General features: G+C 35.1%; 4 protein-coding genes across 7 annotated transcripts in view; 1 reads left to right on the forward strand and 3 right to left on the reverse strand.

The window, feature by feature from the left end:
• LOC125057405 (klaroid protein-like) overlaps positions 1 to 8,990 on the forward strand; it is a 32,795-nt gene extending 23,805 nt beyond the window's left edge. For all 3 annotated transcript variants that reach the window (XM_047661082.1, XM_047661083.1, XM_047661084.1), the window contains 6 exons: positions 149 to 255; positions 1,372 to 1,489; positions 4,273 to 4,866; positions 5,209 to 5,379; positions 6,038 to 6,150; positions 6,705 to 8,990. In XM_047661082.1, coding sequence (XP_047517038.1) covers positions 149 to 255; positions 1,372 to 1,489; positions 4,273 to 4,866; positions 5,209 to 5,379; positions 6,038 to 6,150; positions 6,705 to 6,983 — 1,382 coding nt within the window. In that variant the 3' untranslated portion in view covers positions 6,984 to 8,990. The remainder of the gene's footprint in view (positions 1 to 148; positions 256 to 1,371; positions 1,490 to 4,272; positions 4,867 to 5,208; positions 5,380 to 6,037; positions 6,151 to 6,704) is intronic.
• Positions 8,991 to 9,700: 710 nt separating this feature from the next.
• Positions 9,701 to 11,616, reverse strand: LOC125057407. The gene is made up of 3 exons (XM_047661085.1): positions 11,460 to 11,616; positions 11,080 to 11,250; positions 9,701 to 10,202 (listed from the first exon to the last, which is right to left on the reverse strand). Exons 1-3 carry the CDS (start codon positions 11,499 to 11,501, stop codon positions 9,861 to 9,863), a joined length of 555 nt encoding a protein of 184 aa, XP_047517041.1. The 5' UTR covers positions 11,502 to 11,616; the 3' UTR covers positions 9,701 to 9,860.
• Positions 11,617 to 12,940: 1,324 nt separating this feature from the next.
• LOC125057293 (actin-5C) lies at positions 12,941 to 26,546 on the reverse strand. 2 transcript variants are annotated; one of them, XM_047660906.1, is made up of 3 exons: positions 26,484 to 26,546; positions 14,137 to 14,497; positions 12,941 to 14,052 (listed from the first exon to the last, which is right to left on the reverse strand). In XM_047660906.1, the coding sequence occupies exons 2-3, from the start codon at positions 14,484 to 14,486 to the stop codon at positions 13,272 to 13,274; spliced, it is 1,131 nt and encodes a 376-aa protein (XP_047516862.1). In that variant the 5' UTR covers positions 14,487 to 14,497; positions 26,484 to 26,546; the 3' UTR covers positions 12,941 to 13,271. The 2 variants fall into 2 exon arrangements, with proteins under 2 accessions (XP_047516862.1, XP_047516861.1); XM_047660905.1 differs by lacking the exon at positions 26,484 to 26,546 and adding an exon at positions 14,931 to 15,087.
• Positions 24,498 to 26,600, reverse strand: LOC125057294 (actin, cytoplasmic A3a). The gene is made up of 3 exons (XM_047660907.1): positions 26,484 to 26,600; positions 25,586 to 25,946; positions 24,498 to 25,499 (listed from the first exon to the last, which is right to left on the reverse strand). Exons 2-3 carry the CDS (start codon positions 25,933 to 25,935, stop codon positions 24,719 to 24,721), a joined length of 1,131 nt encoding a protein of 376 aa, XP_047516863.1. The 5' UTR covers positions 25,936 to 25,946; positions 26,484 to 26,600; the 3' UTR covers positions 24,498 to 24,718.
• Between the last annotated feature and the right edge of the window lie 194 nt (positions 26,601 to 26,794).

Below are 26,794 nucleotides of genomic sequence, written 5' to 3' on the forward strand. Positions count from 1 at the left end.
AATACAGCGAGGAAATACTGCCAGTGGACCAAACATTTAAATTTATTTTAGCTTTCTATTTACTTTTCTAATTATTGTTACTATTTCGATTAAAAGTTTTGGTTAGTTTCAAAGTATATTCAAAAGTGCAAATAATCTAAATTTTCAGCTAACGTTATATCACAAGCTGCAAGCGTCGTTACAGCGCCTTTCTACTGGATATACACTCTCATCACTACGGTCATCACCACAACGGTTACTACGGTCACTGAAACGGTAATTATTAATTAACGGTGAACACCTCGAATGTGTACATAGAGCTGAAGCTTTAGTACGAACAACGTAATATCGTTTTTGTAAGGGAAGGAAAGAAGTAGATCTTAAGAATTTCTAATTACATGAACATGTATTGTTGTATAATATCAGTCCCATCGCAGTATAATACTTGTGGAATTGAGATTACATTTGTGTCTGCACATACTTAAACCCTATAATATCCTGTATATATGGCAAGCCTCAAGAGATGAGGGCCCCATGGCTACAAGGGCCTATTATAATTCCATAGTAAAAATAAGGCCCTAAACTTTCTTTGAGCTATCTGTAGTCAAATTTGTCCACGTGATTCTAATGCAGGTCCCAACGTGAGGCCCACGCTACACTGGGGGGCAATTTGATTGTTAAGTTAATCGATAACTTATTAAATTAGGGAGCATTCAAGTATTACGTAACGCAATTTTTGGAGATTATTGACCCCCCCCCATGTAACTCGCCGTAACGTTTTTCAGTACCCAAGTACAGTACTGTACCTAAGTATAGTAAAACGTTTCGTGACCACCTAGTGACTCGTTAGTTGTGTGGTGTAAGTCCAAAAAAATATTAACAATAACGCGTAATTTAATCCCCGCCCCGCATCGTTACGTTTTACAAAAGGACCCCCCCTCCCAAAATACATTACGTAATATTTGAACGCTCCCTTATTTGGAATTTGAATTTCAGTTTTTCATGATGTTTTGAAACTTAGTAATTTCATACTAAAACCTATTATTTAAGTTTCTTAAGTGATAAAATCATTTTTTTTGACACGGGGAAACAATTTAATATGTCATGTGTGTCGGCATTTTATGTTTGTTTAAATACCCGTAATCCTGCAACGCGTATTATTGATAATTTTTGATAAATGACGGTATTTCGCTATCAGCCCATACCAATTATTGTTTAATACAGAATGAATCTTCCAACACCATGCACCCAAGTTTAATTGAGTTAGGAAACTTTGGTAATTTTGCTACACTGTCAAAATAGTTTTTGTATTAATAGTATTAATTTGTGGATTAGGAATACCAAATTTCCTGTCTGATGATAATTTCACTTAATATTCTAAATATGTTATAGATATCGCCGAGTAAAGCAATTCAAACTGAAAAACATCGAGCCATGTATAATAAGCATGAGGGTGGGAAATGGAAGCTGTGGCCGCTTTTGCTTTTATTACCGGCTGTTGGATATGGATGTAAGTATATTATATAATATAGAAGACTAAGGGTCTGTTTCACAATGTATGGATAAAGCACTAAATAGCTATGCAACAGATAAATTATTTGGAAGATAAATTGTGCTATTTGACATTCATCGGACTCATAACTTATGATGGACCTTATGTGACGAATAGTTCTCTGACAGTCGTGAAACGCAACAATAGTGTTTACCCTACCAGTAAGTAATAAATAGCTAATTTGGAGCTTATGTAGAACTTATCCATACATTGTGAAACAGACCCTAAATCTATGAAAATAGAATGCTTTTTGTCTATTTTCATAGATTTTTTGTTGTAGACTTGCTGCCAAATCGTTCATGCTAAAAATACTGTTTTGATCGCCTGTCGTAGCATATATTTATATATATATACTAGCGGATCCGGCAGAAGTTGTCCTGTACACACGTCCTACATAAAAAAAAAACATTTTCGACTCCACTTGAACACACAAAAAATTTCATCAAAATCTGTCCAGCCGTTTAGGAGTTTAATTATGAACACATGTACAGAAGATTTATATATATAAAGATATAGAACACCTTGGCTTATTTGACACAAAAGGCATATAATTTGAGGTCCGAATTCGATTTACTACAAACGTGTTAATAAAAGGCTTGTCTATGACTTTTTTTTTAATTTCATGTTTCTCTGGTTGGAATGTCAATTGTCGAATTAAAAAAATATTCAGAAACTATTCAGTTCAGAGCGTTGGCCTTAAGACAAGGTAGAGATATAAATCTCACTGAATAAATCTCTTTCAGCGTACTACACATACGAGAACTTGGATCACCTGGCTCTGCCAAACTTTTCAGATTTCTATATAGATTTAACAGAATTCACAGCGAAAACTTTCCAAAACTTGTCAATGCCAAGTCTCCCTGTCTTGCCTATCATCAATTTGACAATGCCAAATGTCAGTTTGACACAAATAGATGTGTCAAAAAAATATACAGTGTATAAAGAAGTTGTGCAAAATAGTATAAGCGACGCCTCAGATTATTTACAAGTTGTAGCTGAGAGCTGCTGGGAAGAGATACGGAGATTTTGGCGTGGGGTGCTCGGATGATGATGAAAACAAAATGCCCAGTAAAAACCTTTTAAGGGAAATTATTTTTTGTTCAAGTTTTGTCATGGCGAATTATATGATTTTTGTTGTGATTATGTTGACATTAATATTAACGCTATTTTATCTTCCGTCATCTTTCATCACCAATGTCCAACCGATTGTAGAATTGATCACCTGATATGCTAAAATGTTAGTGATCGGCTAAGAATAAGCTTATGGTAGTACAAACCTTTTATATCTAGCTTAATTGAGGGATTTAAACGAGAAATTATAACATTATTTCCATAACTGGATGGCCCGTTAAATAAAGAAAATTTTAAAAATTAGTTTTTTAAAAAGGTGTCGCAAATTTATGGGCATGAAACGTCGCAGTTTAAACAATATGGGCCAGTTTTGTGTCACAGTTTCAGAAAATTGTCAGTCACATCGTGAAATGATAAGTTTTACGATCGAGCTGACATATTTATTTGTGTTTTAATTTTACACTGGCAATACGTAAGGTTAATAAACTTATTAAAGTTATTTGATTTGAGCCTAATTTAACTTTTGCACTTGATTAATTCATTCCCCCTGTCTAGATACGTATACATCTGTATTTTAAAAGGTAAGTATTTCTATAATTAAAATGTAAAAGATCAATCATAACATTCCTTTTAAAATGCGGATATTACAAATGATTAATATTTTTATATTAAGAGTATTTTTATATCATATAATCACAATTATATTTATTTTTATACCTGAAGAGGTAAATTTTATTTTCACAACACAATGTGTGTTATTTATTAAATGCTTAGATTAGTTTAATTATATTAATACTAAAACAGGCTTATACTGTTTTTACAGTCTCTAATACAGTTATATTACTTTAATGAATGAAGGGAATGTATTTTTAGTGGTCCATTATCATATTATGTTTCTTGATAGTCAAAAAGATTTTATTATAAAGCATTTTCTAACTTTCTACTTAAATATATGGTGAGTTACGTTTCACTTTGGTCACAAGACGACGTTTTTAAACCAATTAAAAATGTTTACCACCGATTTTTTTTATAGAAATACAAATGATGATGGAAAAATGTACCTAAAAAGAAATGGCCATATTAATCTGTATACTAAATTAAACTAAATCTAGTCCTATTGTTGATTTTAGAAACAATTAATATATTTAATTTTTCATTTTTGGCTTTAATTTACTTAATTTGATTGTATCAAAATTTTAATATTAAGATGAAAATTAGTTGCTTTATACCTTTAAGTACAAATGTCACAATTTATGATTCAATGTTCTGTGCTCTTCGTGTACCTGCTGATTTTAATTAATAAATCCGAACTAATATATTTGCTATCTTAATTAAATTTAAGAATAACAAATGTGAAATTATGTAATACTATAATTATTTATTACTGGTGTGGCAATTTTTAATTATAAATTGTTTATTGTACTAACTGGGTTTAATTAAAATTTTATTATGCAAATTGTGTTATCCTTTCCCTTCCCACATTCCCCCTTACCAGGGAAGGATAGAGGTATTATCACCTATACAAAGTGCTCGCTGGACGCTCTTTTAGGTGAGTTATAACATTTTCTTTGTTAAATATCAATCTCTGTCCTTCCCTGAACCTAAAAACCTTTAAATGTCGGGAAGGACAGAGTATCGAACCTATAGTAATTTATTTTTTTCTATTACAGATTATAAATACAACGATCGAGTACTGGACACGTATGCGTCCCCGATAATCGATCAAGACGCGGACTTGACCAAACGAGTCGCGGCGCTCGAATCGTGGGCTCTAAATGTCGATAATCGATTCAAACTTGTCGATGAAAAACTATCGAAAATCGATAACTTTGAAGCCCAAATAGAGCACTATTCGTTTAAGAATTTGCAACAGAATTTGATACAGATTTTAAGCATGGACGATAATAGTGAAGCTATTGCCAGTAAACTGAAGGAGCACTTCGATAGAAATTACATTTCGAAGGATGAAATGCAAATATTGAGTCAGCAGATACATGAGAGATTGATCAATTCGTGGAAACCTGATATGAGTGAAGATGATATTAGGAGATTAGTACAGGAGTATCTGTTGACTGTGGAGAAACGGCAGATGGCGGTCATAGTTGAGAAGGTTAAGGAGTATGTAGGAAATGTGGCGGCACCTGGAGGTGGTGATGACCCAAGCCATTATGACTCTGAGGAGATACAAAAACTGGTGATGAGTATGCTGGAGATCTACGATGCAGATAAGACCGGATTGGTCGATTATGCGTTGGAGTCTGCAGGTAAGAAGTTTTTGTCATTAAATTACATTTAATAATTACAAATAAATAGAATGGCGTACACTAATATATCTAAAAATCTTAGCAAAGCCAGAATCCATTAGAAAAGAATAAAAATTCAAATTGTACTCAAAAAAGGCCAAAAGGTAATCTTTTTTAATTACCATATTTTTATGAAAATATTACATATGTAATAAGTATAATTAAGAAAATAATTATAGAATCATTATTTAATAAACGCATCCCGCCTCCATGCTTTGTCCTTTCCCGAACGAACAAAAAACCAACTACTACTGTAGCAAGAATGTTGTCAATATTATAATTCACTAAATTTTTTACTTCCAGGCGGTCAAGTTATATCGACGCGCTGTACTGAATTATACCAGATCAAGACGAAGCAGTACTCGATCCTCGGTTTGCCAGTTTGGTGGGTGTACACGTCGCCACGATACGCTCTAACGCCAGGGAATATGCCCGCTGAATGCTGGGCTTTCCAGGGTTTCCCGGGATACCTGGGTAAGTGATAACAAAGTGGTATAATTTTTCTAGAATCTTATGGCCTTATCACAAAACTTGGACTGAATGTAATACTGTGTTTGTAACGATGCTTTTATAATAAAATAGATCGTAACTTTCAATCCGGTTCTACCTTTAGTTTTCATGTTACTACTATTATTGTATTTTCCTGTGTAAAACCGGATTATGAATAGTAATATGCATATACAATACAATATTGTTAGTTGTTGGCAGCTGGCGATAATGCTTAATAAATGTACAGTCCCTGTTTCCCAGAAATTTATAAAAAAATGAAGTGAAGTTCAAAAAAATCCTGTACTTATACTGGGTTACAAACATTAGCTAAATTATCCTTAATTTTTTATGCAATGTACAATATACTCACTGCACTAATTCTATTCTTTAATAAAATAAATGAAATTTTTCTATTAAAACATGGATGTGAACTGAATATAATAATTTTATAACCAACACGCACTTTGTAACTTTTTGTCTATGAATAACATAGACTAAAAATCATTCACAAATGTTATAGATGATAGATGATGCAATAGACACCACAACAATTTACGAGAATTAAAAGAAACTATTGCTAACTTGTCATATTTTAATAAAACTAATATATTTATAAACCATATATACTTTCATCCTTTTTCAGTAATTCGTACATACGCAATCATTGAAGTAACGGGTTTTTCTTTGGAGCATATGTCTCGCCTGCTGGCTGCTGAAGGGAAGATTGAATCTGCACCTAAATACTTCTCAGTTTATGTAAGTATTATTACAGCGCTCATTATGGGAATGTTTCTTATATAGTACCTATTGCGCGATTGTTGTACATACGGCCTAATCATAAAACGCGGACTAAAAATGTAAGGTACATGTCACTACTATGTTACGAGGTTTTCATTGAAAATAAATAATAGTTTAAAAAAACTAAAAAACACGCTTTTAAAGCACATCAAACTTAAAAGTGAAAAATAATTCCTAATTTAGGCTGAAAATGGTAATGAACAAAAAATACTGGTATTATTGTGAAAAAGCGTGGGTTGCCCGATAATATGGCACAGAGCGCCATTATTTTTTTTTTTTTTCATTTTTTTCCGATTATTGCATTGTCATCGAACTTTGACAGGTGCGCAAAGTTTGAATTAAATATGTCCGTTAAAAGTGGGTCAAAATCGAGTCCGAAGGAGTCGGTTACATACAGGTGAAGCTAATATAAAGCGTGTAAAAATAACATGTAACTAGTAATACAGTCACCAAAAGACAGGATTAAATGTATGAATTTGATTTATTAAGAATTCCTATATTTTGCATTGCAGGGACTCCATGGTGAATTGGACCCAGAGCCACATTTATTCGGTAACTACATGTACGACGCTAATAGCACGGCCATACAACACTTCCCCGTTCAATACCCCAAGACGACCAACATTGGGGGTATAGAATACCCAGTCGCTTACGACATTGTCGAACTGCGGGTCGAGAGTAACCATGGCAACCCTACATACACCTGTGTTTATAGATTTAGGGTACATGGCAACCCTTTGAATGATATACGACAAGCCACAGATGATAGCATTAGAGACAGTGAAACATAGTTGTGGCCTTATAACTTTAGTACAAAGTGACTTAATGTGTTCCGATTTAGCGTTAGTGTGACCATTTAACTGTGAGGAGTTTGCTCGCCTTGTGAAAAAAATGGTAGAATTTTAAAAATATCTATACTTAATTGTAACATTTTAATTCAATTATCAATGGTGTTGCAATAACTCAAATCCCTAATCTCAATACCGCACAAGGCATACGCTTAGTTCGTCATATAAGGTAGATTAAGTTTTATATTTTAACTATTTAATGTACTAGTAAGCGCTGCGCGTTAAGTACAAAGTCAGCTTTTACCACTTGACGAGGTCATCGACCCTTTGTGGAAACAGCTGATTATTATTAAGTTTTTACCCAATCACAGCATGTTGACTAGACTATTTACTCATCTTATACAAACAAGTACGTTGGATCTAGGGCCCTAGACAAAAATACTTAGTGACCCATTTGAATTTGTATGAAATTGGTCACGTGACCGCGTGTGAGTAAATGTCATTCCTATATAATTTTATTTGAAATTGGGAGTCACGACTATTAAAGTATTTTTGTCTAAAAGCCGGTTTCCATAATTATATTGTAATTTTGCGCATTGCACATGAGTAGGATTTTGTACAAAAAAACAAACACTCAACAAGATCGTGATATTAAGCCTCGAATCTACTGTTAGGCGCAGGAGTCCTCGATAAGATTTTTTTAAAATATTCTTTAGGACTTTAATTTATTGAAAACAAATCTGTATGCAATTAATAATTGAATAGGATTAAAATTTAAGCTAGCATTTTAAGTTCTTTCTAAAGGTTCTTATATGGACAACGTAAAATCATGTATTTACATATTGATATTTCTAACTAACGAACGGGCAGTCCATTTACTACTATGATAACGCTCCGTAATTCGTATGTTAGGTATAGCAAGTCCGACCATAATTTTAACCTAGTTTTAGTGAAGGAACTAGTCCAATTTAGTTAATATTTTTTTTGCAAATTATAATGGATTACGTTTTAATCTCGTTCTCATCATGTTTTCTTATATATTAAGGAAGTACACAAGTAGCACAGATGTATTGAACTCACTTTATAAAGACTAAATTCGACATAACAGTCTTAACTAAAGTACTAATCTTTATATAGATTTGGCGAACGGAGTTAAGTGTTTTAGTTAAAACAGTGTAAACAGTTTAAGTTTTTATGAATGACAGTGTAAGAATTACAAAAAAACATTTATAATTTTAACAGAAATAGTACAAAAGCATAGAATTTCGCGTTTTTAGCCATCATTGTTTGTTGATTGACTATTTAATAGTTAAAAAATAACATGATACAAAATAAGGCAGCTCGAATTCTTGAAGTTAATATTAATTGAAATGTCGAAGCATCGCGAAATTATAATTTTACAATAAAAACCGAATGACCTATATATGTTGAATGTAATATGGCATGATGACGACTTTAATCTGTATTTTCCTCTGAATAGATGTTTTCATGCAATGCATCACGAATAAAGCATCCAGGCCACTACACTGCTCTTAATAAAAAAACTACAAAAAAGAATAAAACCTTTACTTTACTACTTTGTGGTGCTTTCGGTCTAACTATATAAATACTATTTATTGCTGTATAATATGATTGTTGTTCATTATGTATTATACCAAGTTTCCTCACCGTGTCTTATAGGATTGTTAATACATAGTACTATTTATTAATAACGACAATAATTTCCAGTAATCATGTAAATTATTACTAATTGAATATCTAAAACTTCGAGAATGTCGTCGTACAAAAATCCTACAATATATTTTCGTAATATGTATATAAAAATAAAATTTTCTACAGTTTTATCCAATAAATACGTGTAATGCCTGATTGTATGAATTTATTAAATGAGTGTATTTTAACTTATTTAATTGCGGTGTGAATTCTTTTTTAAGTTAAGGTTAGTGTTTTACCATATGCTTCACCGAAATTGTCTAAATGTGTTGTTCCAATTAAAGTTTTAATAAAATATGAATTTGTTTTATTACCTCCCCATTTGCCTATTTATTTTTAACATTTGACAATGAGAACACCGAAGTCTGAAAATACCCCCTACCAAGACAAAGTATTTTTAGATCCACGGCTCGTTCACGTTACATTAAGATGCTCGTAATGTGTGTGTGCTGGCGGCTGGCGCTCAATTTTTGCAGCCGGTGGTCAAGTTCCAGTTCAATTAGTCGTCTTGGCTCAAAACATTGGAGATGTATGGATACGTGGATACGTAAACTGACATATTGTTGACCTTCTACTATACTGTTATTTTATATTTAACTATTTGAAAAATGTTAAGGCCGATTTACATTATCTTAGTGTTTAGGAGAGTGCTTTAGTACAACTTGAAAGGCAAGTTCTTTAGTGCGTTGCGAGTGAACGTTTACATTTTTTCCAGTAGAGTATCATTACAGCGCCACAATGAACTAAAAATACTCTATAAACTACAATGAAAAAAAGTAAGGCCTGCCATAGAAAAAAATGATACTCACATGAGGAGTGCAATACCGGCCAAAATAAAACTCCAAGCAATTATTTATATGCTTGCAATAGGAAATAATTTGAGGAGCCTATCTCATTTTTTCAGAATATCTAAATCTAGCCTTTCGTTAATGATTCCTGTAATTTGTGATGCCATCTACAATGCTTTGGAGGAATTTATACAGGTGAGCAAATAAAACATCGTGTAGTTATATTAAATCACATAACTTTAATACTTGAAACTGGGTGATTTTGTCACATAACTTAATAAAACTTTAATAATAAATCACATACCTTTAATACTTTGAAACAATGAAATATTTATTTACATATATTTAATCCTATGTAGACATCGAACAAAATTACTAATCAATCTAAAACTGTTTTTAATTCCTGCAATCGCACATTAGTAAGATAGGTTTGTATCACGCTTTGCGCCCGCAACGCATTTTCTAAACTCATGGAATTTAGTTGGACGCCAACACTTTTGCCAAACAATTCAAATTCGTTTGTGCCTTCTTTTTCGATCATTGATTCTGTGTTGAGCTCGCTTACCACTTTTGCTTTGTCTAGAAGTGAATGCAGACCTCTCATATTTCTTTTTCTTGAAGGGCGAGTTAGATCAGAAACTGGCCTATCATCAATACTAACAAGCTCAGAATTTCGAGCATCTTGATTCTCCTCCATAATTTCTTTATCCTCAATGGTATTCTGAAATAAAAATAATAGACTTAAGTCAGTGAAACATTTTCGGCAGCTAGTTAAAATAATACAAATATTCTTTTTTTCTTTCAGGCACCAAGAAACTCTGAAGAGTGGGAGGCAATTGCAAATGGCTTTAGAAAATCTTGGAACTTTCCTGGGTGTTGTGGATCAATTGACGGCAAGCACGTCGTCATTAAAGCTCCATTTGAAGCAGGAAGCTATTTCTATAATTACAAGCAACAGAATAGCCTTGTATTAATGGCTTTGGTAGATGACAACTATTGTTTTTCATATATCGATATCGGGTGCAATGGTAGAATATCCGATGGAGTTTTCCGGAACTGCAACTAAAGTGATGTTTTGGAAAATGGCTTGCTACCAGAACATCATGTTATAGTCGGAGATGCTGCCTTCCCTCTGAAGCCTTATTTGATGAAGCCATTCGGAGGACAAAATTTAACACAAAGAGAAAAAAAATGTAATTACCGGTTGTCTCGAGCTAGACGTATTGTTGAAAACGCTTTCGGGATATTAGTCAGTAGATTTCAAATTTTCGGAAAACCACTGCCTTATTGCCCAAACACTGTTGATAAAATTGTAAAAGCTTGTTGTGCTTTACACAACTGGCTCAGAATCATCAAAAGTTCGATATTAGAACATACAATGGACTTCGAAGACACTGAGAACGAATATTTTGTAGAAGGGAGCTGGAGACAGTTATATTCAAAGGGACTTGTGCCAATACCTAGACACATGTACAACCATTCGTCGCAAAACGCACGTCAGACCAGGGAAAAGTTTGCAGACTATTTTATGGACGAAGGATCTGTCTCCTGGCAGGCACGAATGATACATTAATTTTTATGTAAGAAAAAAATCATACCATATTACTCTGCGTCTTTCTATTTTCTAGCTTTACGCTTCGTAACACATCGTGTAGTATGTCGAACCATTTTACATTCGGCTTGTATATGGAATCTGCTCCAGCTCGAGATTTCATTGATTCTTTAATTTTCTTTACCTCTTGTGAATAAGTTGATCTTATGTTTTTAATCTGAAATACAAAACAAACTGTTTATAGAAAAATTGTGGTTATTATTATAACTTCAACACCCCCCCCCCCTCACACATGCACATACATTTACAATCAGCGGGATCAGTGAACCATTTAATAAATCAGTAGAAACTACTATACTAGAAAAGTTACAAAAATTACATTGATTTGATAAATCACATAATTAATTATTGACTTTAATTACTCACTTTTGTGATAACCGCGTTAACGCCGAAGCCAGGAATACCCATAGCTTCTTTTAAGGCAGTGTATGCCGAATGCCTAGCCTGTTTGTTTTTGTATGCATTGTTTTTAACGTTCCACAAACATTCGTGAACCACATATTCAGACACAAATTTGAAAGTTTTATCTTCCGACCATTTAGCCATCTTTAAAATCAAAAATGCGTTTCACGGCACTGCACTCTCCTAAAGATTTTACTAAATTACGTGTTTACACACAACGAGGGAAGAACTCGGGGGGTGCGCCGTCGCGGGAGGGGTATCACTTGAAACAAAAATAAAAAGCGATTCTATTTTGATTCAACTCGAAAGTCAAGTAGAACCGTACTAAAGCAAGTAGCGTTTACATGTTTCAACTAAACTCCTATCCTAAACACGAAAGGCCGATTTACATTATCTTAGTGTTTAGGAGAGTATTTTAGTACAACTTGAAAGGCAAGTTCTTTAGTGCGTTGCGAGTGAACGTTTACATTTCTTTCAGTAGACTGCAGAGTATCATTACAGCGCCACAATGAACGCGCAACGACGTCGGCAAATACGCTCTATTCTACGCAAAATACTAACTCTAGTTATGGAACAAATAGAAGACGAGATTTTATTCGAAATAAATAAACTAAATATAAATATAATAGCTTCTTTTAAAGGAGTGTATGCCGAATGCCTAGCCTGTTTGTTTTTGTATAAATTGTTTTTAACGTTCCACAAACATTCGTGAACAACATATTCAGACACAAATTTGATAGTTGTATCTTCCGACCATTTAGCCATCTTTAAAAATCAAAAAACACGCACGCGTTTCACGGCACTTGTGCACTCTCCTAAAGATTTTACTAAATTACGTGTTTACACACAACGAGGGAAGATCTCGGGGGTTGCGCGGGCGCGGGAGGGGTATCACTTGAAACAAAAATAAAAAGCGATTCTATTTTGATTATACTTGAAAGTCAAGTAGAACCGTACTAAAGCAAGTAGCGTTTACATGTTTCAACTAAAGTACTATCCTAAATCGGCCATTACTAATTATCAATTGGATTCTAGTAAGCAATTTCATAAATGCAGTATTTTATCTAAGTCATATTAACCTAAAACAATATTAAGAACCGGTCTATTGATATTTTACGTTACGCGCATGTACGATACTATTCGTATCATATCAATCTGTATGTCATAGTTTTTTTTTTACTGATGCATCATTAATAAATCCTATCTCTTACCACCTACGTATTGACCTGCTTTTCTTAAACGATTAGTAGGTAGGGCATCTGTGCTACAGATTTACTGATCGTGGGTAACGAGATCAAAGAACAGTTTATTTATAATCGCGTTGCTCCCCCGCAGCTTCTATTTTTACCCTAGGTCAATGTCGAACATTGGTCCTACACGTTGCATGCAATATGCAATGAATTGTTTGGGTTCTATAATATCAGGGCGGTAAAATCAAAGACAGGTTAAATTTTACGAATTTTTTTCATGTATTTTTTTTCTTTTATAATTTATAAATGACCTAGTAAGAAAGTAGTCTTATCCGTTTCAGCACATACAATCATCATTCATGAGATTACAAAAAGATCCTTTGGCGAGTGCAGTACCGAGGCCGGCGGTCGAGGCGCGCCCGCGGCGCCGCGCTCCGTCCTGCCGTCACTATTACGATTTAATTACAATAATATCTTACGTACAATTAAATTAACGGAGATTACAAGCCTGAGTTGAGCAGCCGACCGCGGGACCGGCCGTGCCGCGGGCCGCTTCTGGTGGCAGCAGTGCGCTAATATTATGCGCTTAGAAGCACTTCCTGTGCACGATAGAGGGACCGGACTCGTCGTACTCCTGTTTCGAGATCCACATCTGCTGGAAGGTCGACAGGGACGCGAGAATGGAACCTCCGATCCATACGGAGTACTTCCTCTCTGGGGGTGCGATGATTTTAATCTTCATGGTGGATGGCGCCAGCGCTGTAATTTCCTTCTGCATACGGTCGGCGATTCCTGGGTACATTGTGGTACCACCAGATAATACTGTGTTGGCGTATAAGTCCTTACGGATATCGACGTCACACTTCATGATGGAGTTGTATGTGGTTTCATGGATACCACAGGCTTCCATACCCAAGAATGAGGGTTGGAAGAGGGCCTCAGGACAACGGAATCTCTCGTTTCCGATGGTGATGACCTGTCCGTCGGGAAGTTCATAGGACTTCTCGAGCGAGCTGCTAGAGGCGGCGGTGGCCATCTCCTGCTCGAAATCAAGAGCCACGTAGCAGAGCTTTTCCTTGATGTCTCTTACAATTTCACGCTCGGCCGTGGTGGTGAATGAGTAACCACGCTCGGTGAGGATCTTCATTAGGTAGTCGGTAAGGTCACGACCGGCTAAGTCCAGACGCAGGATGGCGTGGGGCAAGGCGTAACCCTCGTAGATGGGGACCGTGTGGGAGACACCGTCACCGGAGTCGAGCACGATACCGGTGGTACGACCGGAGGCGTACAGCGATAGCACGGCCTGGATGGCTACGTACATAGCGGGGGTGTTGAAGGTCTCGAACATGATCTGGGTCATCTTCTCTCTGAAACGAAATTGGCACCATTAGACACTGAAGATTCTAAATCTAAAATCTTGTAAATGTTTTTAAAGTTTGACGGAGATGTACCTGTTAGCCTTAGGGTTGAGGGGAGCCTCTGTGAGCAGGACGGGGTGTTCCTCGGGAGCTACACGAAGCTCGTTGTAGAAGGTGTGGTGCCAGATCTTCTCCATGTCATCCCAGTTGGTAACGATACCGTGCTCAATGGGGTATTTGAGGGTGAGGATACCTCTCTTGCTCTGGGCCTCGTCACCTACGTAAGAGTCTTTCTGTCCCATACCGACCATCACTCCCTGATGACGGGGCCTGCCCACGATTGAGGGGAATACGGCCCGGGGAGCGTCGTCACCCGCGAAACCGGCCTTGCACATACCGGATCCATTGTCTACTACCAACGCGGCTACTTCTTCGTCGCACATTTTGAATTAGTCTGAAATAAATAAAAAAATTGTTAGTAAAATAATACTAATTGATTAGAAGCATAGGTAATAATTTATTAATTTAACTACAAAATTGATAAAATGGTGTAAGAGCTAAACTAATATCGCCCACGCTGTCACAGAGTGGGCGGTGGAAACGTGTTGACCATAAAAGGTATCTAACAAGACGCGAAGACGTGGCATTGAAAGTAGGCCTGTGACACGGGTATTTCAAAGCGTTCGTATGCTACGCATTCATCTTTTAAAAGAATCCATTCACAATCGGTTGAGTGTTCCGACCACACCCTACCGCAACCGGCGTTCCCAAGTCCCGGCCGCCGGCGCGGCATCATGCGGTGTCACCCCGTGTCACTGACCTAACAATCTTTGCACTTAAAATTAACACTACACAAATATGCACTATACACTTGCACGTCAACTTACTTTAATTAAATAGTCCTATTAAATAAATAAATTACTATTGCTATTGCACAGCCACAGATTTGCTGCACAACGCCACTACTCGAGTACACTTCGTGGAATGCTGGCTTTCGAGGTTCGCAGAGTATTTAAGTGAGGCTCGATATCGGGGCGCCCCGACCCGCGAGCCCGCAACGGCGGAGACCTCTCGACCAATCAGAACAATTCTGAGTTTTCGTTACCATATATGGTATTGCGCTGCAGGGAGCCTGCGCGCCCCCTCACCCCTCTGTCGCAGCATCGCCGTTGATAGCGCGCCGGGCGCCGGGCTCTTGATACGACTTACGAGGTCTTACAATCAGCGTTGCCAACTCTACGTCTTTTTACGTAGATCTACGTATTTTAGGCCTTTTCTGAAAACCTACGAACTTCAGTCACAGAATCTACGTATTTTTAATCAAATTGAAAATTTTGCACAATATCCAAATTCATTAGGCTGAATAGGCATAATATCTATTACTTTCGAAAAAAAAAAGTTAAAAACAATCAGACCGGGAATGGAGAACTTTAAGAAACACAAATCTACCATTTCAAGAGGATCAGATATTCAAAGCAGATGACTTTTGGCGTCATATTGCCAAAATAAAAAAAATGAGATGCAACTCAGCAGTTTCCCCTCCTAGCCCAATTTACACAAAAGTTATTAACATTACCTCATAGTAGCGCAAATGTTGAACGACGTTTTTCTTTAATAAACTTGATGAAAACTAACATCAGAAACGGACCTCAGTCTACTGAAACCCTCACAGGGTTACATTTTACAAAAAGTGATCTGAAAAGTAATCCTGGGCCAACGCAAGATCATATTAAACTTTTTAATAAAAACATGTACAAATTTAATTTACCAGAAAATAATAATGAATATATTTTTTTTTATTTCCATTTCAAAAAAATAACACTCTTTTTATTCAGTTTTACCAACCCTACCCTCTTCATTTCACTCATAAAAAAAAGTACGTAGATCTACGAACTTTTCCTATACAATTTTTGCTAAATCTACGTAATTGTTTAATCTGACCTACGTAATTTTCAAAATCCGAGTTGGCAACACTGCTTACAATATTGAAATAAATGGAGTTTCAACTCTCTGATACTAGACTTATTAAGATATGAATTCCAATATGATGCTATTTGATGATACGACACCATATTACAATTAAATACATTTTCATAACTACGTGTAGTTATACCTATCTGGATATCTATTGAACAATTTTATATTATTAATTCTTAGGCAGATAATTTAAAAATTTGTTATAGATGTAGATCTCTGAGTCATTTTCATCAGATAAATATTATAACTATGTACCTAAATTTTGTTTCCACCAGATTGCTGAATAAAGCGGGGCGTGCTAGATGTCAGCCGATCAACCGTTCACTCTTGAGTTTACGACTTGATTTCTTTCTACAGCCCACTTGAATCTTCCCAAACAATTCGTGGTGGTCTTATTATCGAGTGAGAATCTTCAAACCGTGCGGTAATTTAAAGAATTTAAACACTAAACTTTTAAATAACCACTCATTTAAAACGAAACATACCTATGTATTTTCTCCTATAAAATAAAGTGTCATGTTGACTTGACAAAACCTAAATCAAAATTGGAATGCCATTTTAAATGGAGTTTTTATTGATTTAAGATTTGATGGTATATCACCATCAGTTGGCGTTACTACGCCTATTCAATTTTATCTCAGGTAGGAGGTATATGGCGGAAGGTAGACGATTAGCTACCTAGGCCCTTTGTCTGCTCCTGTCTTTTCCCTGTTTCTTGAAATATTATAAATGACTATTATTAAAAATAGAGAATTTCAATTATATTGTTTTATAGACCAATAACTCATTAAAAAATAGATTAATAGAAATTCTACTACCCACTTCAGCTCTTGGACAGCTGATTTTTGTTTAAGGGTACGGGAAAATGGGGATCGAACATTGTACTCCATAGAAGGTACACATTGTTACTATATAAACTATGGACATTATTAGTGTAAGTTTTACAAACTCAGGACTCAGACAGTCCAAATTCCGAATCAAAGAATGGTTTTTTATTCTTGTTCGTATTTGGTAGGTTATCAACCGACAAGCTGGTTCTGACTTTTTGAATTGAGCAGCTAGCTAGACAATAACATAATGAGTGTTTATATTAAAATCCATTGAATTGATTTAGATGACTTCGCCTGCACACAACAAATGGAATAAGATGATTCTGGCTGGTTTTTTGAATACCTAGGTAAGGTAATACTCAACTTGCAGATTCATCGGACGGACCCAATTGGAGTTAGCATAATTTATTTTTAGGAGTATTTCAATTAATTATATTTCTTTTAAACGATGTTTAGTGAAATTTATTTTTTCAACTTTCATAACTTTCACTTAGCAGAAAAATTAATATAGTAGAACGTGATATTCATATTCACGTAAATATGCATGCTAATTTAATACATGCATACGTTATTCTACTTAGTGGAAGATGAACGAATAATCTTAATTTCGATGAATTTCTATGGCACAGACAGCAAACATCTTTATATATAATTCTTCTGTAAGTGTATATGTCACTGAACTTCTCTCAAACGACTGGACCGATTTTGATGAAATTTTTTGTGTGTGTTCAAGGGGATCTGGGAATGGTTTAGATTCACAAATCAGCCCGCCAGATGGCGCTGCAGTCGGTACTTTCATACTTTGCTTTACTAATTGCTTGAAATATCATGCAGGACAACGTCTGTCGGGTCAACTAGTATCATATATTATTTAAAAATCTAATTGCTTTAAACTTGATTGTTGTTTCAAATTTCTGACACCATGCTTCAGTCACGTATAATAATATCTAGTGTGTATCTAAATTATTTTATTCATTGTAAAACACAAAATTATGTTCAGTCCTTTCCTTGTTCGTTTTAAGGAAATAAATATGATTCATACAAAGAATTCAATAAAATGTTCAGAAATTAGTCATGAGTCAGAATGTGTACTACGTTGAGTCAGCTCCTCGTAACCAATTCTTGTAGACCTCCAGGAGCGTCACATGGGGTCATTACAGAGGGGTCAAGGGCAATTTCCTAGAATCTTATCGGTAATATGCAAGTTATTAAAATATTGGCTTCGTAAACACAATCGTCGTTTAGTTTGTAATATAATATCTTAACATGCTTTACATTTGTAATTTTTTTAATGAATTAAATAATTAATAAATGAAGCTACTACTGCTTTAAGGTAGGTACTTGAAAGTTCAATATCAATTTGGATTCCTCCAGAACTAGGGTCTGTAAAGATGAGTCGAGATGTAACTAAGTATTGGATTTAACATACCAAAACAACCTAGGTTTTCTCAAGCTAAGTCAATATAATATTGTACACAAAAGAGCAGAATTTTAACTTTGAAATAATCCTGGTCAGACGAGTGCAGAAGCTCAACCGGTTTTTCCACATAAAACACCACTCACGAATACCCAGGATCATGATTAACGCAAAAGTAATGGAACAAACCATTAGAATAAAATGTTGGTGATTATAGTTTAGTAAAAGGTAAAATAAAGTAAAATGATTTGTATTAAATTATTTATTTGTTAAAAAAAATTACTGATTCGTAATCCCAGAATTTAATTTAATTAAAAAAAACCCTTTATTAGGGGCAATTCAAACAAGACTTATCACAGTTATCGTTGTTAAGGTTAGAGGAATTATTACATTCTTGAGACGAACCGAATGGAAAAGGAAAAAAAAATATATCTCTTAATAATATATTAAACATAATATTTTTTTATTTAATTTTTTCTCTTTGATTATTGTAATTTTGTGTGTTTATGTGTGTGTGTGTTTTTGTTTGTAATAAATTATATGTCTATGTCTAGGAAGAACGATATATAAATGAGTCAACTTGCCCTAGTACATAATTTACATAAATTGATTTTTAAATGGTGACACATAGTGTATCGATAAATATATAGCATATGTTATGTTATTATATACCCAATAGCCTTCATCAATGATCAAGAACAAAAAAGAAATTCAATTTTAATCCATATTTTCTGATAGAGAACGTCTCAACGGGAAGTATTTTGTCTCGTTTTCGCAATATTATTCATTGATGCTCTGCTGATGTATGTTACTCGCTGTTAATGTAGCTTTATATTGATGAAATAATTTTTAAAATCAGTTTATTGGTTTTGAAGTTACAAAAAAATCTAATCTTTCCGCTTCATATATCATAAATATCCTTTTATCGACGATATTCTAAACGCCTTTTCACGATGACATCTCTTAATATACACTTATATCCGTTTGGACAAGGATCATATGAGTCAATTAAGTAGCTAAAACACGTAGAAACAGCATTATTATTCAATATGGTACAACTTTATAAGGTCTGAGTGTAAATTCTAAAATCCATTTGAACTTTTCAATCTACCTAGACAGTAAAGTAACGTATAATCTATATACTATTCTACGAACTGGTCTTATTTCTGTTGGAACATACAAAACATTGGTAATTTTAAGTAAGGTACAGAATGTATAATGTCATAAATATAAAAGTTATTTATTTTGATATAAAATCACTAATCTATCGTTGTCCATGTTATATGTATTTATTTCTATAGTCTAAAAACCTTGAGAACTAAGTAATTTTGATAAAAAACAATAAATACTTAATTCTTTTCCACACTCCCCGATAGTTCACAGACCATAAACGATATTGTACCTAAGTCAATATTATTCGAGCGTAGAATAATAAAACTATCGTGTACTTGTATGAGTCATGCGTGATGCGTCTGTTGACTCGCGTCGCCTTGAGGGGGCCATGCTAAAATTTAGCAACGCGACGAAATATGGACTGGAAGTACTAATAAACTGTAAAAATATGTATATACAATGTTAAAGAAATAAAAAAAAATGCGTACGTACAAAGTACACATGTCAGAATCTTTGGCAAGCAAATTTTAAGTCTCGTTCATATTTATACAAATCTAAAACTTTAGATTTCCGATGTTAGGGATTTAATGAATTTAATTGTCATTAAAAATTAATACCAATTACATTTTTTTCTCTCTAAATCGGTCTCAATCGCTCTCTCCCTTTTCTTCGACAAAAACGCTGCACATTTTCGTGACGCTAATATTTATTATTACGTTTCATCCGTAAAAAAATTACCCACATTTGCCTAAAGAAGTTTTACTTCAAAAATATTATACAGTAGTATACTTGCATTAAATACATTTAATTTTTAGTAAGGCCTGTGAGAAATGTTTTAGATATATTTGCTTTTGGCTAACCTTTTCTTCGTAAATCCACATTTTATCGTGGATTATTGTGGTTAACTTGCCTTTACTAGTTGTATGATAAATATGGTTAAGCACTGATGTTGAAGCAAAGAACATCGCACATGAACGCTTCATTTCACGTTAAACAAGTTGCCCTACATACTAAAAATATACAGTGTAATACAATTAATTATCTATTTTGTTACCATGACATAAGGTTCATTTTTAATTAATTATGAAAGTGCAATAACATTCCTATTGAAGAGCTTGTCCGACCAAGGGTTGGTTTTTTACCAACCTGCAGCAGGTTTTAACAGAAAAACACAATGGGTTTGCCTCTATAGATTCATATAAGGATTTAAATTCGAGTTGAAATTAAAATTGGCTATAACTTTTACTCGAAGTTATATTGAATTCACTGCTGTACTGGTATTGATTGTTGAAAGATAACAACGAATGTTTAATATTTACACATTTTGGTATTACATAAACGTTATACAATGTACGTAACATAAAATCTAAGTTATTGAATGAAGGAACACACTTATATAGTTCAAAAGATAAATAATAATATGTAGTTACAAACGGTTCGCCGTTTACGTTTGTAAATTATTTTAATAGAAACCAACGCCAGCCAACGCAATATTAATTTGTGCTCTTGTGCGCAAAAAGCAAGTTTGTCTTTTATATGAAAACTAAGTGTCGGCAAATATGTATGGAAAAGTATTTGAAAGAACGTGTTCGTATATATAAACAAAGAATATTATTTATCAGAGATTTTCTATTTCTAATTATACGTAGAATGGTCACGAAATGGTAATGCTTTGCACAAGGCAATTTCTATAAGCCATCACCAGTAGGGTGTGCCCATACGCCACAAGCCTTCGAGACTTTATAGTGATTAAATATGAAACGTTCCAGCGTGGTAGCGTTCTGCGGGCGAGTCGTATCGATCGGACCCGCCCTTGACATTCGTTGGACTGGGGTGGCGAGGGTACGCTGTACACATAGGGCTGCCCGCCAGCACGCCAGCTTCTATAACCAATTATTTGTGAATTATTTATAGTTTAATAGCACGAAAACACGAACCGACATCGATTTTAATATTCAGCTACAGTTACTTTACCGCTACGGATGTGGAAAAAACTACTGTGAACTAGGGTTTCATCAATAGATTACGCCATCAAGATTTTTTATTAATCATCACAAATTTAACTACCTTTATTAGAAATACACACCTTATGATATATATATGCTTATGATCTATTTACAAAATAATTAGGTACACTTACAAATTAAAACAAATTTTATAAGTTTGGTCCCTATGGCAGTGTACCTATAGGTATTTCTAGCATCATTAAAGGTACACTTAACACACAAGTACATTTTTCATTTTCTGTTTATCAATTTTAAATTATTATTATTATTACTATGTAGGTTAAGAATATTGTAAATACTGTATCTTTTAAATTATATATTCAAAGATAGACCTGATTACACTTAGCAGTTAAATTATGTCAATATAATTGAGAATTATTCTAATCATTATAAAAAGAATAAGATTCAAGATACAACGGAAGTACTAACCAGGGTTTGCTTATTCAGAATAAAAAAACTTAAATCTCAACCCTACCCTTTAAGAACAAAGCTTCATTAATATTACGAGTCGCAGTGTTAGTAGTGTCTCATTGTTAGACGACATCCGTCTTAGTTTCCTCTATTAAAATGCCATATGTTTCTAAACTAAACTCCAGAACCAATTCAAAATCTTTTCAAAAATTTTAGTCTACGTTTCTTGGAAATACGACACTAACAATAGAAAAAACTGAAATGTTGACTATAGCTTACTTCAGGGTGTCGAGTTTTTGTGACGGTGTCGCGCACACCGTCACAAAAACTTCGCATTTAGCATCGTAAAAATTTACTCTCATAATTTTTCCCTTACGCGCCAAAAGAAGTATAACTTCTACTATATTATGTTATATTCCGTTTTATGGACCGTAAGTTTGTATAAATGACAAGAAAACGAATATTTTCCTTAGCAGAAACCTGTGCGAATCTGGAGGGTAGATCGATATAAGGAAATGGAATCCTATTATATTTGTTTAGCCTACCTTCAGTAATATAGTAAAGCCTTACCTACTTTGTTATTTAGATCATGCGACGATAGCCTAACTCGACATCAGACAGTTGGCGAGACAATGAACGTGTCTTGTCTGGCTTCTTTGCAAATAATGTCTTAACTGCAAATTCATACTGCATCGCTGACTATCAAATGGCATGGTTTTACGGGTGCAACTTGTCAAACTTGGTGGTGGTAAAAAAAAATTATATCACACCGCATTCATCAGATTTCGTTTTATTATTATTAGGTTAATTTAATTAAAATTGTTGGAAAAAACTAAGTTATTCAGGAAGTAAAGACGCTTGGGCCGTCGGGTACAAGTGCACAGGCGTTAATTAAAGATTTAACTTGGCGTCTGGTAGATAGTACCGGTGACCCCAGCAGCTGGTTTTCTCGCTCAACGAATAAGTATCAATACTATAAGGAAATTCTGGAAATTATTCCAGCATTAAATGTACATTGTCACAGGAATCAAAGTTAAAATTTGTTTAAATTTTCTATTTATCAATTTTAATTATTATTATTACTATGGAGGTTAAGTAAATACTGTATTACCTAATATTATTTAAAGACCTCCAAAACAACATAAACATTCAAAAACAAATCATTATTTGTCTTTGACAACAATAACAATGCATGTAGGCAGTCCATAAAATATTAAATGCTATAAGAATTAATTATTTTATTTAATTGTTGCCAGTGTTACAGATTATCAACAACAGGGATGATTACCGTCACCAATAGACAAAATACTATGCTTCTACTACGTCCGGGAATAACCGTTCTGTGACGTCACATGCAGACGAAACGCAGACGCATGGTGGGTGTGTTCTCTAATTATAAACTATCTACACTAGGTCAGGTAAAAATAACCGAATTTGCTTTCCACGCACCACTCGTGTGTATTCTAATTTCGTAAAGGGAAACAACTGATAAGAGTTAGTGCTGTATTTGTACGTCTTTATTATCTGTTTCCGATCATAGATCATAGATTATAGATTATTATTTTGCTCTCTAGCCTGTTTAGTATAACATACTTTTGCTTTATATCACGTAAAAAGAGCTCTATGGTTTGGTGTAATCGTTTATATTGATAAATTATATTAACGGATTGTTTTTATCATCCGGTAAATATTTAAAGGCCAAAAACAACAGAGTCCATTCGAAAAACATTGTTTTTTATTTGACTAGCAATCTCTATTCAAGGAGACTGGCTAAGATGTTAAGTCTAGTGCTAAGTATGATTCCAGTGTGTCAAAAATTTTGCAATGTCATTTTGCAGCTATCAGGCCGAGCCGATACTATAAGATATAATATAAGTTAATACATAATATGACAAAGGCGTTTATTAAAGACCTATACTCTCCCTAAAGGGAAAAATACATGACGGTATGAAGACTCGTTATTTTGAATTTTAACGAGAGCGAAATCAACAAAATAAATTTAAATTGACCTAAAACTGACGACTATAACTCAACATGTTAAGGATAACTAAAATACATTATTCTGCCATTTGCTAATTGTAGTTATTTCCCTATTTTATCACCCCACCGCAAAATACTGTTAATTTAGACAACATGATTTCCAATAGTTGATTTTCCTGTAAATAAGTTATTCCCGCTGTTCGGTAACGCTATAAATACATTTGTCCTTCCTAAATTCTTAAAAGTTAGCACTTAGGGTATAGAATAAACACTTGGTTTGTTTTTCATGTAATTGAGTGAACCTATTCTGATTCTAATCTAAATCAGAATCACTTCCTTACTGTTTGTTACCAAGCGAAGGCAAAGTAATTAGTATATATAATTCGAAGGACGTGATAACTCAGGTAATTGACCTTTGTTATGGGCGTTTGCCTTGCCCAGGTTATTCAAGAATTCCATTAGTAAGATTAGGTGCACTAATCGATCGCAGCTGACACGCCCTTCCTGGTACAAAACTTGTAGCTGTATTAATTTCAGTCTGGCCGGCCGCCGTGTATCGAAAAGTTATCAATAAAGTTCAATTACCGAAATTATGTTTGACGAATATTTATACATCCGGAAAAGAGAAATCCGGTTTAGTAGATTAGAAATTATTGGGGCATATCGTTCTAGATCTATGATAGGTTTGATTTTAAAGTGAAAGATAAAGGAAACGACATATTTATACCGGTATAATAAATTATTTTATTACAAATGTTAGTTGCAATAAATAAATTAAAAATCTTTGTCAAAAACGTTTTTACGTAATATGCATATTACGATACCTTACAACCTATTTAAATACTGTACTTAAATAATAGATCACAAGCGTAGTTTGAGCCGCCCAGCTGGGGTCTCGGTGTAGGGCATCATATGTTACTGTTATTAGTCTCATTAGGCATTTAGAAGCACTTCCTGTGCACAATGGAGGGGCCAGATTCATCGTACTCCTGTTTCGAGATCCACATCTGCTGGAAGGTCGACAGAGAGGCCAAGATTGATCCTCCGATCCATACGGAGTATTTCCTCTCAGGGGGAGCGATGATCTTGATCTTCATCGTGGATGGCGCTAGAGCTGTGATTTCCTTCTGCATACGGTCGGCGATTCCTGGGTACATTGTGGTACCACCAGATAATACTGTGTTGGCGTATAAGTCCTTACGGATGTCAACGTCACACTTCATGATGGAGTTGTATGTGGTTTCATGGATACCGTTGGCTTCCATACCCAAGAATGAGGGTTGGAAGAGGGCCTCAGGACAACGGAATCTCTCGTTTCCGATGGTGATGACCTGTCCGTCGGGGAGTTCATAGGACTTCTCGAGTGAGCTGCTAGAGGCGGCGGTGGCCATCTCCTGCTCGAAATCAAGAGCCACGTAGCAGAGCTTTTCCTTGATGTCTCTTACAATTTCACGCTCGGCCGTGGTGGTGAATGAGTAACCACGCTCGGTGAGGATCTTCATTAGGTAGTCGGTAAGGTCACGACCGGCCAAGTCCAGACGCAGGATAGCGTGGGGCAAGGCGTAACCCTCGTAGATGGGGACCGTGTGGGAGACACCGTCACCGGAGTCGAGCACGATACCGGTGGTACGACCGGAGGCGTACAGCGATAGCACGGCCTGGATGGCTACGTACATAGCGGGGGTGTTGAAGGTCTCGAACATGATCTGGGTCATCTTCTCTCTGAAACGAAATTGGCACCATTAGACACTGAAGATTCCAAATCTAAAATCTTGTAAATGTTTTTAAAGTTTGACGGAGATATGTACCTGTTAGCCTTAGGGTTGAGGGGAGCCTCTGTGAGCAGGACGGGGTGTTCCTCGGGGGCTACACGAAGCTCGTTGTAGAAGGTGTGGTGCCAGATCTTCTCCATGTCATCCCAGTTGGTAACGATACCGTGCTCAATGGGGTATTTGAGGGTGAGGATACCTCTCTTGCTCTGGGCCTCGTCACCTACGTACGAGTCCTTCTGTCCCATACCGACCATTACTCCCTGATGACGGGGCCTGCCCACGATTGAGGGGAATACGGCCCGGGGAGCGTCGTCACCCGCGAAACCGGCCTTGCACATACCGGATCCATTGTCTACTACCAACGCGGCTACTTCTTCGTCGCACATTTTGAATTAGTCTGAAATAATTATTATCCTATTAATTTGCCTTATTCCTTTATAACACCTCTTATCGCTTAATCATAATCTTTTTATTAGTACAATCGTTATCATGTCCGCATATAGTCATCGCTACGTGAGCTACTACTGATAAGGAAATGACGTTATTAAAATAACACAACGAATGACACGTAACTATAAATGTTTAAAATGATATCGAGGTTATTTCCAACATACTAAAACAACCTTATATGCTCCATGAAACGCTAATAAATTCAATGCCAAACTCAATAACAACTAAATTATTTCATCAGAAATGTTTGAATTTAAAAATGAATGTATGAATTAGTTTTTTCATTAATATTTTTTCAGAATTCACTAACGTGGTTGGTTGTATAATAAATTTCACATTATTGAATCTGATAAGGAATTACATAACCAGCTACCACGAAACACCTATTATTTATGTACACAAGACATTCCAGCTAACACTGCACAATTATACATATTAATATGAACCCGTTATAAACACTATAAAATAAAATAAATGAACTTACATTTAATAAATTATTTTATAAAAATTCGTACGACTGCCGCACAAGCCAGCACTTTACTAAATGAGAGTCGAATGCAGAGGATAATGTATATAAAACGCAGCTTATCACACACAGTACTATCTGTTACTTTTCCACCAATCAGAATTTACGTTACCATATTTGGTGATGGAGCTGTGTTTCCATATGTAACGTTGCCTTGATAAGCTATAGTGGTAATAACATTTTATCAATGATAAAACTCCGTATTCAACTGGTAACAAACTGAGACATTGTACTGATGTAACCGCGTACAAATACAAGTGGCAGTACGG

The sequence above is a fragment of the Pieris napi genome, chromosome 16 (genome assembly GCF_905475465.1).
Source record: "Pieris napi chromosome 16, ilPieNapi1.2, whole genome shotgun sequence".
In the NCBI taxonomy this organism is placed as follows: domain Eukaryota; kingdom Metazoa; phylum Arthropoda; class Insecta; order Lepidoptera; family Pieridae; genus Pieris; species Pieris napi.